The sequence below is a fragment of the Zalophus californianus genome, chromosome 3 (genome assembly GCF_009762305.2).
Source record: "Zalophus californianus isolate mZalCal1 chromosome 3, mZalCal1.pri.v2, whole genome shotgun sequence".
NCBI lineage: Eukaryota > Metazoa > Chordata > Mammalia > Carnivora > Otariidae > Zalophus > Zalophus californianus.
Window position 1 is genome coordinate 128,911,729 of NC_045597.1, and position 12,403 is coordinate 128,924,131.

General features: G+C 36.2%; 1 protein-coding gene across 12 annotated transcripts in view; it reads right to left on the minus strand.

The window, feature by feature from the left end:
- COBLL1 (cordon-bleu WH2 repeat protein like 1) overlaps positions 1–12,403 on the minus strand; it is a 159,254-nt gene that overhangs the window by 53,816 nt on the left and 93,035 nt on the right. For 11 of the 12 annotated variants that reach the window (XM_027589861.2, XM_027589856.2, XM_027589858.2 and 8 more), the window contains one exon: positions 7,406–7,594. In XM_027589861.2, the coding sequence (XP_027445662.2) occupies positions 7,406–7,594 (189 nt within the window). Of the gene's footprint in view, positions 1–7,405; positions 7,595–12,403 lie in introns of those variants that run through there. The other variant, XM_027589866.2, reaches the window with a different exon arrangement.

The window sequence follows — 12,403 nt, forward strand, 5'->3', positions numbered from 1 at the left end:
GTCACAAACTGCCCCACAGAAAACAAAGTCATCTCCTGAGTATAGTTTAGAATTATCCCCCTGGAAGCCAAATTACTTCTAGCGAAAACAACAATTCTGTTTTGAGGGTAACTATCCCAAGCTGATGTACCAAACGGCAGCTGGCTAACAGGTTCTACCCCAGAATCAACCCAGGAAAGATGCCTGCGTTCCTATTTGCTAAAGCAGGAACACATGCCCACAGTCCACCCAAAACTTGAGCCAGATTATTAAAAGTAGAAAAGGATTGGCTGAATTAGGTCATCACTTCTTCAATCAAATAAGAAATAGTATTGTCCTCCATATCACCCCATCACTTTGAATTTGGGTTTATTCTATTCTTTGAGAGGCTACTGTGCATTATTATTTTCAGATTTTTTTTCTCTTATAAAATAATTTCCTGGAGGGCAGATTTTTTTTTAAGACTCTAAAAACTCTTTTCTTTGAAATGGAGAAATCCCTATGAAATTTCCTACTCCCTTTAGAAATAAATGACAATTCCTCGTATGAATTTCATACCTATTACCTCATTTAAGCTCACAACCACCACAAAAGCTACTCCCACTTTACGAATGAAAAAAAGTTGAGGTTAGAGAAGTTACATGACCAGATAATGAAGAACATATACACAATTAAGGTGCAGTCAAAATTAGAATTTCCTGAGTCCTGACAGAGCTATATTTTAGCCTCATAATACCATAAATCAGGATTCAGGATGGAGTGGATGGTTTGTAACAGGCTAACTGCTATCTGCTACAGTTTTACTTCAAAGAATGATGACATCACTAAATCACCCCCTAAATCCTAGGGTGACTCTTTCTGCATTCATGACGCCTACTAGGGGTAATCTTGTCCTAGATTTGTTACCTGCTAGATAAGGCAAGACCTCCATTTTTGTGTTTCGAAGATCCAACTGTATATCAAAAATGAAGGTCATCATTTACCAAAGAGCTCTCAGATTAGCAAGATGTCTAATAACTGCCTCAGTGAATTTCCAACCCCTGGAAGTGCTTAAACAAAGCCACTTACCAATAGGGGGGCTATATAATTTATCATCCAATCTGGGACACCTGAGAGTGAAAGGGGGGCACTATTTGTAATTAATCTGGGATAATAGGTATAAACAGGGACTGTCATAGGAAAATGAGGATGCATGATAAGGACTTATTATGAATAGATAGATTTCAAGTTTCTGATAGGGGCTGAATTCTATGAATAAGATTCTTCCTTATTATGATTCTTTAAATCCGCCTTAGTATCCAGTAAAGCATTATACCATTTTCAATGCATCCTCAAAACTGACTTGAGTTGAATTAGTTCTCGCTGCCCCTTACAAATGTATACCAACAACCCAATTAGACTTACCAATGATTGTATGGGAACTTTTAGAACACCTCCTGCAGGGCTGACATTTATTTATCGTATGCTAACCAACCTAGTTCAGTAATGAGTTCACAAATGAACTAATGCTCTCTGACTATTCCTATGTGCATGAAATGAAGGGGATCAGGTACATAAAACAAATAAACCTAATCTCAAAATTGAGAATGCTTACTGAATTATGCTATAGGAAACATTTTGAAGAAAGTAACAGAATTAAGATTTGAAGACAATAATAGATTAGATCAGTATTAAACTGACAAAAGTTCTTACATCAAATGCTAAAAATAGATATTTCTAAAAGTAAAAAAAAAATGAAATTCACCACTTTAGGCTAAATCTACTTGGTCATTTATCTTGAATGTTACATTCACAGCTAGTCATAAATAATTACCTTCACAAAAACTGTGATTTAATAACATACCTATTAAACACACATACACACCCCTTATAAAAAAAAAAGAGTACTATAAATATATCTCACTGCAATTGGGATAATTCAAATATGGACAAAGGATAAGATAAAATTGTATTGACACAAAAGTTAGAAATCACTAACTGAAAAAAGGATAGGTTAACAAGATAGCATGTGCAACATGATAACGGTAAAAAAAAAAAGTGACTATATAGGTATGTGTGTACATATACTTTTTTGTGTGTCTGTGCATGTCTATATGAATAAAAGGTTATATACCACAATGTTAATAGTTGTAAGCTGCCTGTTTAATAATGACATAGTGTTTTAACTTTTTTAGTTTATCTGCATTTTCCTACTGTATATAATAGTGTCCAAGTACTGCATTTGTAATTATAAAAAATTAAAAAGAAAACTAACAAGGATCATTGTTATAAGGCAGGGATACCAGGAAAGAAAGAAGAGGGTAGTCCACCTAGGAATGACACATCAGAGGACATCTGTGAGTATTCTGCCACCTTTTCCCAACCAACCAGGAGAGCAATCAGCCCACAGAGGTTTATGTGCTCCCTGGCTCAGGGCTGTGGAGGGCAGAACTGGAGCCCAGATGACAGGATTCTTCAGTCTCACCAATAAAAACTCAAGCAGCTCTGGTATACCAAAATACTTTAACAGTTACAATTCCAACTGTTATTTTAAGCAGCTACAACTGAATCAGTACCTAAACCAAAATTTAAGAATCCTTAGGGAGTTCAACATGATTTGTGCCATGGAATGGATTTTTAGCAGTGTGTTCTTGAAATCTATTCACCTATTATATATTTACTACACATTTGTCATTATTTGACACTTTTCAATAAGTGTAAGTATGATATGAAATTGTGAAACTCTTCCAAGATCCATACTGTTGCATTACTGATTTTTTTTTTAAACAAAACTGACCCACATTGATCCAGTATTGTCAATTTTCATAGTCTACTTTTTCCAATAGGTGGCGCCCTAATCCACGTAAACCATTTCTGAGCTAGTTATCTGACCCACCCAGTGCCAGTCAAAACTGGGCTTACTCTTAACTCTGCTCTAAACCGGTGCTGTTGGACAGGTAAACCAGGTCACAGATCATGTGTATCACGTCTCGGGGTCATTTTACGGCAAAGGCAAGGAAGGTGAGAGGACTTGCCTGAGGTCACACGGCAAGTTACGGAACCAACTATAGTATTTCTAACTTCAAGTTCTATGCTTTCTTTATTTGTGTTTTCATTCATTTCATTCTCAGATTTGCTCAAATCAAAACCAATTTCTACTTATGGTAGGTGCATACAAGAAAACTGTATCTTTGTCTATTATAAATGGTGTTGATTCCATGCCTCCCTTTTGCAGGAGAGACAGTGTGCTAGTAGAGCTACACAGTGCTCTCTCCACCGGCTAAAAAAAGAGGATTAATGTCATCTTTTACCAAATATCCCAAATGAAAACTATTTTTAAAGTGTCCCAGAGAGAACAGAGGAAAAAGGAACACTTATTTAGTGAGGAATAATTACATACTGGACAGACACCTGACTATAAGGTAAGGATCTAGAGTGATAGGCAAACATACCCACATATTTCCTTATTCTCTGTAGTGTCTATAACAGTTAAGCCCATAAGCTCATTTTCATTAAAAATTTACTTTGCCAAGTACCTGTAGACACCACTACTTATGCTGTTGCCTAGTGCAGCCTTTCCTGAGGAGGGCAACCCCTAGGAAGCTTATCTCTAACAGCAGTATCCTTTAATGCTTACTTTTAGTAAAGCACAGAGCAGCTCTGCCTGGTGAAAAAGGTTGTTGACTTTGGCAGCACACACGCGTGCGCACACACATACACAGATATGTTTATGTGTGTATATACGTATACGCACACACACACACACACACATACACACACGCTACAGTAAATATTCTAATTCCATCTCCCTTCAATCCAATCATCCATGACAGGAACACAGAAATGCCCAAGGGATTGCAGACTGGCACTGTAGCTACCCTCAATGTAAACAAAGGATTGCAAAGGCAAGGTGGCAAAGGGTGACTTCTGGTCCTTAAAGAAGCATTATCATTAAGCTCTAGTACCAAAAGATTGATAAGTCAGAGCAAGGTTATCAACTTAATTCAGGACAAGTTTTTAGTTTCCCCCTGAGCATAAAGTCTATTACCACCTCCTACCTTACTGTATTCCCTAATCTGAATAAGCTCTTTGGTGAAAAATCAATGTACAAATAAGGGCATTCTTCTGAAGATAATGCTATGCGTTCACATTCCTCCAAATGGAACATTCTGAGCATATCTCTGCATAAGTTGTATAAGAAGAAAGAGAGAAACTTTCTAAAAATCTTCCCCAAGAAGACATTTTGGGGGAAAAATATATATATTTACATGTATATCTATTTACATTATATATATATATATATATATATATAAAGTTAAATGAAGCATATAAGTTTTCTATTTATTCCAGTCTAATACTAATATTATTCTTCAAAGGAAATGCATATAAATACTATCAAAATAAATATCATACACAAGGAATATTTAGACAAATTAAGAAAAGATGGTCCCAAAAAATTCTATTAAAGACCATTCACAGTGACAATATGGAACTCTGATTTATCTAAGAAAACACTATATATATAAACTTATTTAAAATTACTCTTCCTTAATCTCCCACCAAATTCTTGTACTATTTTGTTGAAACTTTCCCTACTCCATTTATAGTAACAAAGCCAAGAAGAAATTTAAGTTATCCATGTCATGGGTTTTCACTTTAGGTAACTAACATTTGTATTTTGCACAGTTTGTTGTTATAGTTAAACATTGTTTTGCTTTTTAACCATGGGCCAACCATAACTACAACATTCAAGATACTCCAAAATATACTTTATTTTTTAATAGGTTTTATTTATTTGAAAGAGACAGAGAGTGAGAGTGAGAGCAAGCATGAGCAGGTAGAGGGACAGAGGGAGAGGAAGGAGCAGACTCCTCGCTGAGCAGGGAGCCCGACATGGAGCTCAATCCCAGGACCCTGGTATCATGACCTGAGCTGAAGGCAGACGCTTAACCGACTGAGCCACCCAGGCGCTCCACTCCAAATTATATTCTTAAGATATCCCAAATTGCAGCTTAAAATATTTATAATCACTCCTAAGAAATCCCAAATCATACAACCACTTTTAATCATAAACACTTAATATTAAAAAATTAGTCACTGCATCTACAATTTAAGTCATTCCTGAATGATAAAACTATTAAGAACAAGTCCCTGAATCAAACCCCCTAGTGAAAACACCGATATGAAACAAATTCTCTCAGGAAAATTTTTCGGCCCTAAACAAATTTTTAAAAAAGCAATCAGAATTTGGGACATAACTTCCTTGCTCTCTACGTGGAAAAATTGTCTTTATTTGAAAGATCCTAGGAAAGGAACCAGAGACTATCCAAACAAATGTCTCTTCAGAACATACCATTTAAGTTGTTACCTCCAACTAACATATAAGAGTTTAGGGAGGGGCGCCTGGGTGCCTCAGTTGTTAAGTGTCTGCCTTGGGCTCAGATCAGGGTCCCAGGGTCCTGGGATTGAGCCCCACATTGCGCTCCCTGCTCAGCAGGAAGCCTGCTTCTCCCTCTTCCACTCCCCCTGCTTGTGTTCCCTCTCTCGCTGTGTCTCTCTCTGTCAAATAAATAAATAAAATCTTTAAAAAAAAAAAAAAGAGTTTAGGGAGACAATATTCATTTTAATGTATTTATTAAATGCCTATTATATTGCAAGAAACTGTGCTTAGCACTATGAAATAATGATGCCCCCATGGATCTTGTGGTTTACTCAAGAAGACGAGACATGTGTATTAATTACAGCACAAAACAACATATGATTAACTCAATGGTATAAAATGTCAAGAGAGTTTGGAGTTGGGAGTAACAGTTCATTCTGGGAAGATTAGGAAGGCTTTATAAATAAAAATGTCACTTGAGCTACATAAACTAACTGGAGAAAATGTGGGTGGTAAGGTACTCCAGATGGAAAAATTTTCAAAAAGGTGTGGACGGGGAAAAGTAGACTCTAGAACAAAAGAGTCCTGAGGCTGAAGCTTAAGATATTCAAAGGGGAGGAGGGAAGGAAAATTCTACCTAAGAAGAAAGTCTGAGGAACACTGGTGAGGAAACCATTGTTAACTCTCAGCATCAGTAAAGAACTAGGAAAAATACTGACTTTTTTAAAAAGGACTTTGACTTCAGAGGAAATAAGAGGAACTGCCTTCATTACCCCTAGTCACATCCATTATCATTATTATTTTTAAATCAGGGTAATATTATTTCAAGGACTGAAGATGACAGCCAGAGTCCCAAACTCACAAGATGCCTTCCTTGCCTAAATGAAGCACAACCCAGGTGATTACTTGCCTCTGAGCTGGAAGCCCACCAAGGAAAATCACAGATTTCTCAACCTCCTCAATACAATTCAACGCATGATCTCCAAAACCACTCTCCATACAAAATAAATGGCAAAACGCAACTTACTTAAATTTAATGAGAATTTAACACACACAATACTATGTATTGTTTGTTAATGCTGAACCTTTCTATTTTCACATACTTTCAATGATTTGTGAAGTTACACCTAAACTTGATGGTAAATCTTAAGATTAAGGTTATCTTGAATGAGTTTCTTCTAGATAAAACCACACTGTAAGAATGCAACACCCAATATGTTGCTTACTTATTCTTTTGTTCTACACACACTCACACATTCTCTCTCTCTCTATACAAAGGTCAAATCAGCTTAGATTTCTAAAACAGGACTCCTGATGACAAATGGGCAGTTGAAGGTGAAAGGTGGAACAAGACCAAGTATACAACTCATGTAACTTTCCACTTCAAAATGAAATGGAAAATTACACTTGGCTTTATTCCATTTTTCCAATTTTTATGCAGGTATTAAAAATATCAGTCTCCCAAATCACATTTTCACTTCTTGCTAGGTTAAAGTTTAATTTTACATTTCTACTATTAAACTTATACACATTTTTAGTACACTAATGAAATCATTCAAAGAACTAAAAAAATCCTACTAGTTTTACAGGTAGATTTATTTGTTTTGATACATAAGAAGAGTATTTTAAGAGTACTTAGCAACTTCTGCAAAATCAAATTCAGAGATGCAGCTTAAAAAAAGAAGGAATAATTTGAAGAGGAAGGGAAAGAATTTTCTTATAGGTCTGGTTGGCTTTCTAAGTTGGGCTGAACAAAATTAATATAACCAATGACGGTTCCTCTGGGAAAGACTTTTTTTTTTTTTTAAAGAAAACTTATTAAATAAGTAGCAAAAGAAAAAAATGGTTCTAAATTTCAAGAGTCACTTGACTGGGATTGTGGAATTCATAGCATTGGTGCTAAAATATTATTAGAAACAAGTTATCACCTTTTAGCATATTGACTAGATACCTGAGTGATGAATGAAGTATTTTGTCAAAGAAGAAATCAAAAGTACATATACAACAGAGGGTATCAATGACAGAAGAAGAAAAGGAATTCCTGCTCTTTCATTTACTGCATTGTACCTGCCATGAACAGTAGTCGATTTGATAATATCCCCAGGTAGCACCACTGAGAGTTCAATGTCTTTATCTGTCGTGTTTTCTTTCTGTTCCATGATGCAAGCAGAGGATTCTACAGGATCATCAACTGAAGAGGCATCAACATATCTGGTCTCAGCTGGGGGACGTGGTGCCTTAGCTTTTGGTTTTCTCCTTAAATAAAAACAAAACACAGAAAATAAAATCTATCGATTTTTAAAATAACTTTCTAATATGATCTAACTTAATAAAAACACAATGTGTGTGTCCATGTTTTTCACATCTAGAAAAAAAAGTGCACCAAAATGTTTACTGTGTATTAGAGATGTTGGAATTAAGAATTTTTTTTGCCTTCTTTAATTGGCATTTTCTTTTGTTTTCAACAATATGACCTCATCATTTGGTAATAAAAAGAAACATGATAATAAACAGATTTGATATTCACCTCCATTAAGTTCAATTAATGTGGTTTTATTACAGTAAAGCAAGAGTGTAACATTTTCTTTGATGGGATAAACTATAAAAATCCTTACTGTGTCAGGATGGAGATCAGCATCTCATTCTCACACCTCAAAACAGCTCTTACCTATGTGCCTTTCATTCTATTTGTTTCCAATCTATTGTGTTCTGCCTCTCTATCCAGATAACCCCTACCTACTCTTTGAGGTCTAGCTGAAACTACCCTCCTCTCACCCCTCAACATAGAGAGTCTCTCCCTATATAGCATAAACAACATTCCATAAATTTAACATCTTTTCCATTTTTTTCCTGGGTACCAGTTTCCTCTCTCTGCCTACATTTATAACTCCCTGCAAGAAAGAAGCATGCTATATTTTCCATTGCACTTAGCAATGAACAATGAACTGTGATTGGTTATTTGATAAAATATATTTCTGCTTCAGTGAAAAAAATTCTATCAATAATTACTCTAATAAATGTTACAGTGTCACTAGGGCAACCTCTTAACCTATTTATAACAGAAACAGGTAGTAGACATCCTGAAAAAATTCACATGGGCCAATTCAATGACTTGATGGGTTGAAAAAATAAAACATAAAAACAAATATAAAGTAACTACTAGTAATGACATATACCTATTTTTAAGTAATGCAAATTAAAGCTTTTAAAATGTTGCCTTTATGAAAAGCTAATTGCTTTTCAAAGAATAACTACTACTGCTTTCCAGAAAAATATAAAGTTTAATTCCTCCCTCTCCCCATTTCTTACACAAAGTAAAAACCAAACAAGATAAAAGAGCTTCTTTATAATAAATATGTAACATCCACCCATTTAGTATTTTCAAAATTTGAGGTCTCATAAATCCAAGCACCTTTATGCACTTGACAGCACGAAAAGCAGAAACAAGTTTCCTACACTGTATATTAATTTTCTAATAATAGCCCTTCAATTTTTAAGAATATAATTGCAGAGATATAATGCACTTGAGAAAAATATTTCTTTTACACTAGTGACAAAAATGAATTTTTAAAAGTTACAATAAATTTAACACATTTATAAAATCTATATAAAGAAAAACTTTATCAAATTTCAAAATGTTTTTAATATGTAGAAATTAACTACTCATGTATTCAACATACAATAACCTTGTAACAGACAATTATGTAGCAGATTCAGCTAAACACTGGGGATGTAAAAATGGTAAGACCCAGTTCCTACCCTAAAAGAGTTCAAACCTCCAACAGACTGATGGATAGATACAAAATCATGATAAAGTTTGATGATTGCTCCAATGTAGGTACACAGGTGATGGAAAGAGAAGCTCATGGAAAGAGAAACTTTCCTAGGAACCCAGAAATGTCTTATAGATGGGAAACATGAGTTGAGTTTAGGGGAATGAATAGAAACTCACAGGAAATAAAACAAGAAATAATTGATATTTCAGGCACAGGACATCAAATGGAGCCATGAAAGAAACTGGTACTTCACAGAACTGAAGAGTTTGGTAAAAATACACAGAAAAGTCAAAGGAGGTGAGAAATCAGTGAATCAATTTTTTAAAACTTTGATAAATAAGAGAATTCAGTAAAGCAGCTTGGTATATAAACACGCTAAAGTCAATGGCCTATATAAACAAATGCAAAACTAGTCAGAAAGTATAATAAAAAAAACTTATTTTACAATAGCAACAAAAATGAATCTTAGAAAAATTGTATATAACAAGAATTTTGCAAAATCTGTATGAAGAAAATTTTAAACGCCCAATATTCACCTTGGATCTCTCCCTTCAAATCCAGATTTGTAAATCCAACACCTACTTGACATCTGGAGTCATAAGACTAACTGGAATCTCCAACTTAATTTAACTTCCGATTCCTCTTCCCAGCTCCTCCAAACCAAATCCTTTTCTCTCTAAGTCTTCCCATCTCAGTAAATCACAATTCTTCCAGTTGCTCAAGCCAAAAAAATCCCCTAACACACAGAGCTGCAATCCAGTCCATCGACAAACACCTCTCTTCAAGCTGCTAAGCGGTCTCCCAGCTCCCAGCATAGCCACTTCACATTCTATTCTCAACATAGCTGCCGGAGGGATCCTCTGAAATCATTAAGTCAGATCACCATGCTCCCTCTCATTCCCTCCAATGACTTCTGACTTCACCCAGAATAAGACCTGGAGTCCTTTAATTTGTCCTCTCTTACCTCTGGTCTCTCCAATTTCCTCTTTCCCTGGGCTCATGGCCCTCCACTACTGTATCTCTTGCCCTTTCCTTGAACACACCTAGAATAATCCCCACCCCCTCTATTTTTACATTCCTGACTCAAGATCCTCACAGGGTCTGCTCCTAACTTTAAGATAGTACCTCTATTTGTTTTATTTTTTGTCTTAGGACTTATCAGCCAGTAACATACTTGTTTATCATGTCTTCTTCCATTAAAGAGTAATTAATTACATGACAGTAGGGACTGCCCTGTGTCACACATATTTGCAAATGCATAGAATTTCTGGAACAATGCCTGCCACACAGCAGACACTCATTTATTGAATGAATGAAAGAATGTTTACATCAGTGATTATTCCCCACAAAAGAAGAGGTACCTAAATGCATATAACTGGGAAGAAAAAGTTGCCCCACCAAGGAAGAGAATGAGCTTTTATATCAGAATCACCTGTTGGGTTTTTAGACACTGATTATATTTTATTTTTAAGACAATGAGTACTAAAAAATACACATGGGATTTATTAGCAAGAAATAACTGGGAAACTGAGGGCTTTAAGGGTTTCATCAGGAAGGCTGAAGAGAAGCCCAACTGCCACAGGCAGGGAGGTAAAGCAGCAGGGACAACTCTGTTCACAGTGGACTTGGCTTCAGAGAGTGGCAGTACTGGGGTCTGACAGGTACCTCCTGCTGCCACCATCCTCTGCCCAGAGCTGGCCTTCATCACTTCAGGCACTATTTCATCTCCAAATGTGGCCCATCCTTCCCCATCCACTCTACATTTACACATATTCTTTATCCTTCAAGGTCTGGAGTGAGTCACAATTCCCTGGGACGTCTTTCCTTTCTACTGCACACCACAACGAACTCTGATTAACAGTTTTAACGTTCTATGTGTGACTCTTATTTCTTAAAGTACTTTGAGTCTGTGATGAAAACTCATCTTCAATTACTAAAGATAAGCCTACTTATAAAGGGAGAGCAGAACAAAGCACTAGTTAAAATAGTAGTTACATAGAACTTCTATTAAGAAAATCTTGGGGGCGCCTGGGTGGCTCAGTTGTTAAGCGTCTGCCTTCGGCTCATCAGGTCATGATCCCAGGGTCCTGGGATCGAGCCACATGTCTTTAGGCTCCCTGCTCAATGGGAAGCCTGCTTCTCCCTCTCCCACTCCCCCTGCTTGTGTTCCCCCTCTCGCCATGTCTCTCTCTGTCAAATAAAGAAGATCTTAAAAAAAAAAAAAATCTTGGTGTTCCCTATTATTCAAATAATAAAGTATTTGTCACGTTTGGCCGTGATAATTGGAAAGCATATTGGTCATCAGACCAAGATCTTCCTACAGTGAACCAGAAATTCAACTGGGGTAGATGCAATGTCTAAGTAATTATATAATGAATTCAAAGGAAAAAATAAGTGTCATAAAATAGATGAGTAACCTTAAAAATTCAGAGCAATGAGAGCATGCTGAAACTAGCTTTATGGGGGTGGGAAGGTATACTTCATAGAGAAGAGATATATGACTCAGTTCTTGAAAGAAAAGTAGACTTTAGGCAGGGAGAACCTGTAGGGTCATTTGTATGTTGGTTCTTTATTGTGATCCATTTACATTAAATTTGGGAATGTGTCTGCAAATTAAAGTTTGCTTACTACACAATGTAGTCTAGCAAGAAGAATACTGGGTCGAGGCCTGGATTTGGTCTGAATCCTGAGAAGCTTTTAGACTTTAACAGCCTTTTATTCACCAGCAAAATTTTTAAAATACCTTTTACCTACTCACATCTCTTCCAATGTTCTTAATTTTTTGATTGAGATGCTCTGAAGCAATAACAAAATTAAATGTCACCCAAAGCCAAAGCTATAGTGAAAATAATCAAAATTTATAACCTAATCCAGGTGTAGGAAATTCTGGTAATACCAAAAAAAAAAAAAAAGACATCAACAGGCAATAACAATTATAATTTACTGCTTAAGAATACTAGTTTTCATTAATATTTTAAAGTCACAGTAAATGTCACTGAAGTGCCCCCATCCCTTTTATTTTTTTAAGACTTTATTTATTTGAGAGCAAGAGAGCAGGAGCAGGGCGGGGTGTGTGTGGTGGTGGGGCAGGGGGACAGTGCCCACGGAGAAGAAGTAGACTCCCTGCTAAAGGAGTAGCTTGACACCGGGCTCCAGCCATGAGAATCCACCCTGAGCCTGAAATCATGACCTGAGCCCAAGGCAGACACTTACCCACCTGAGCTACCCAGGCAACCCCCCCACCCCCACCCCATCCCATCCCTTTTAAATAGGAATGTTTGAGCCAGTT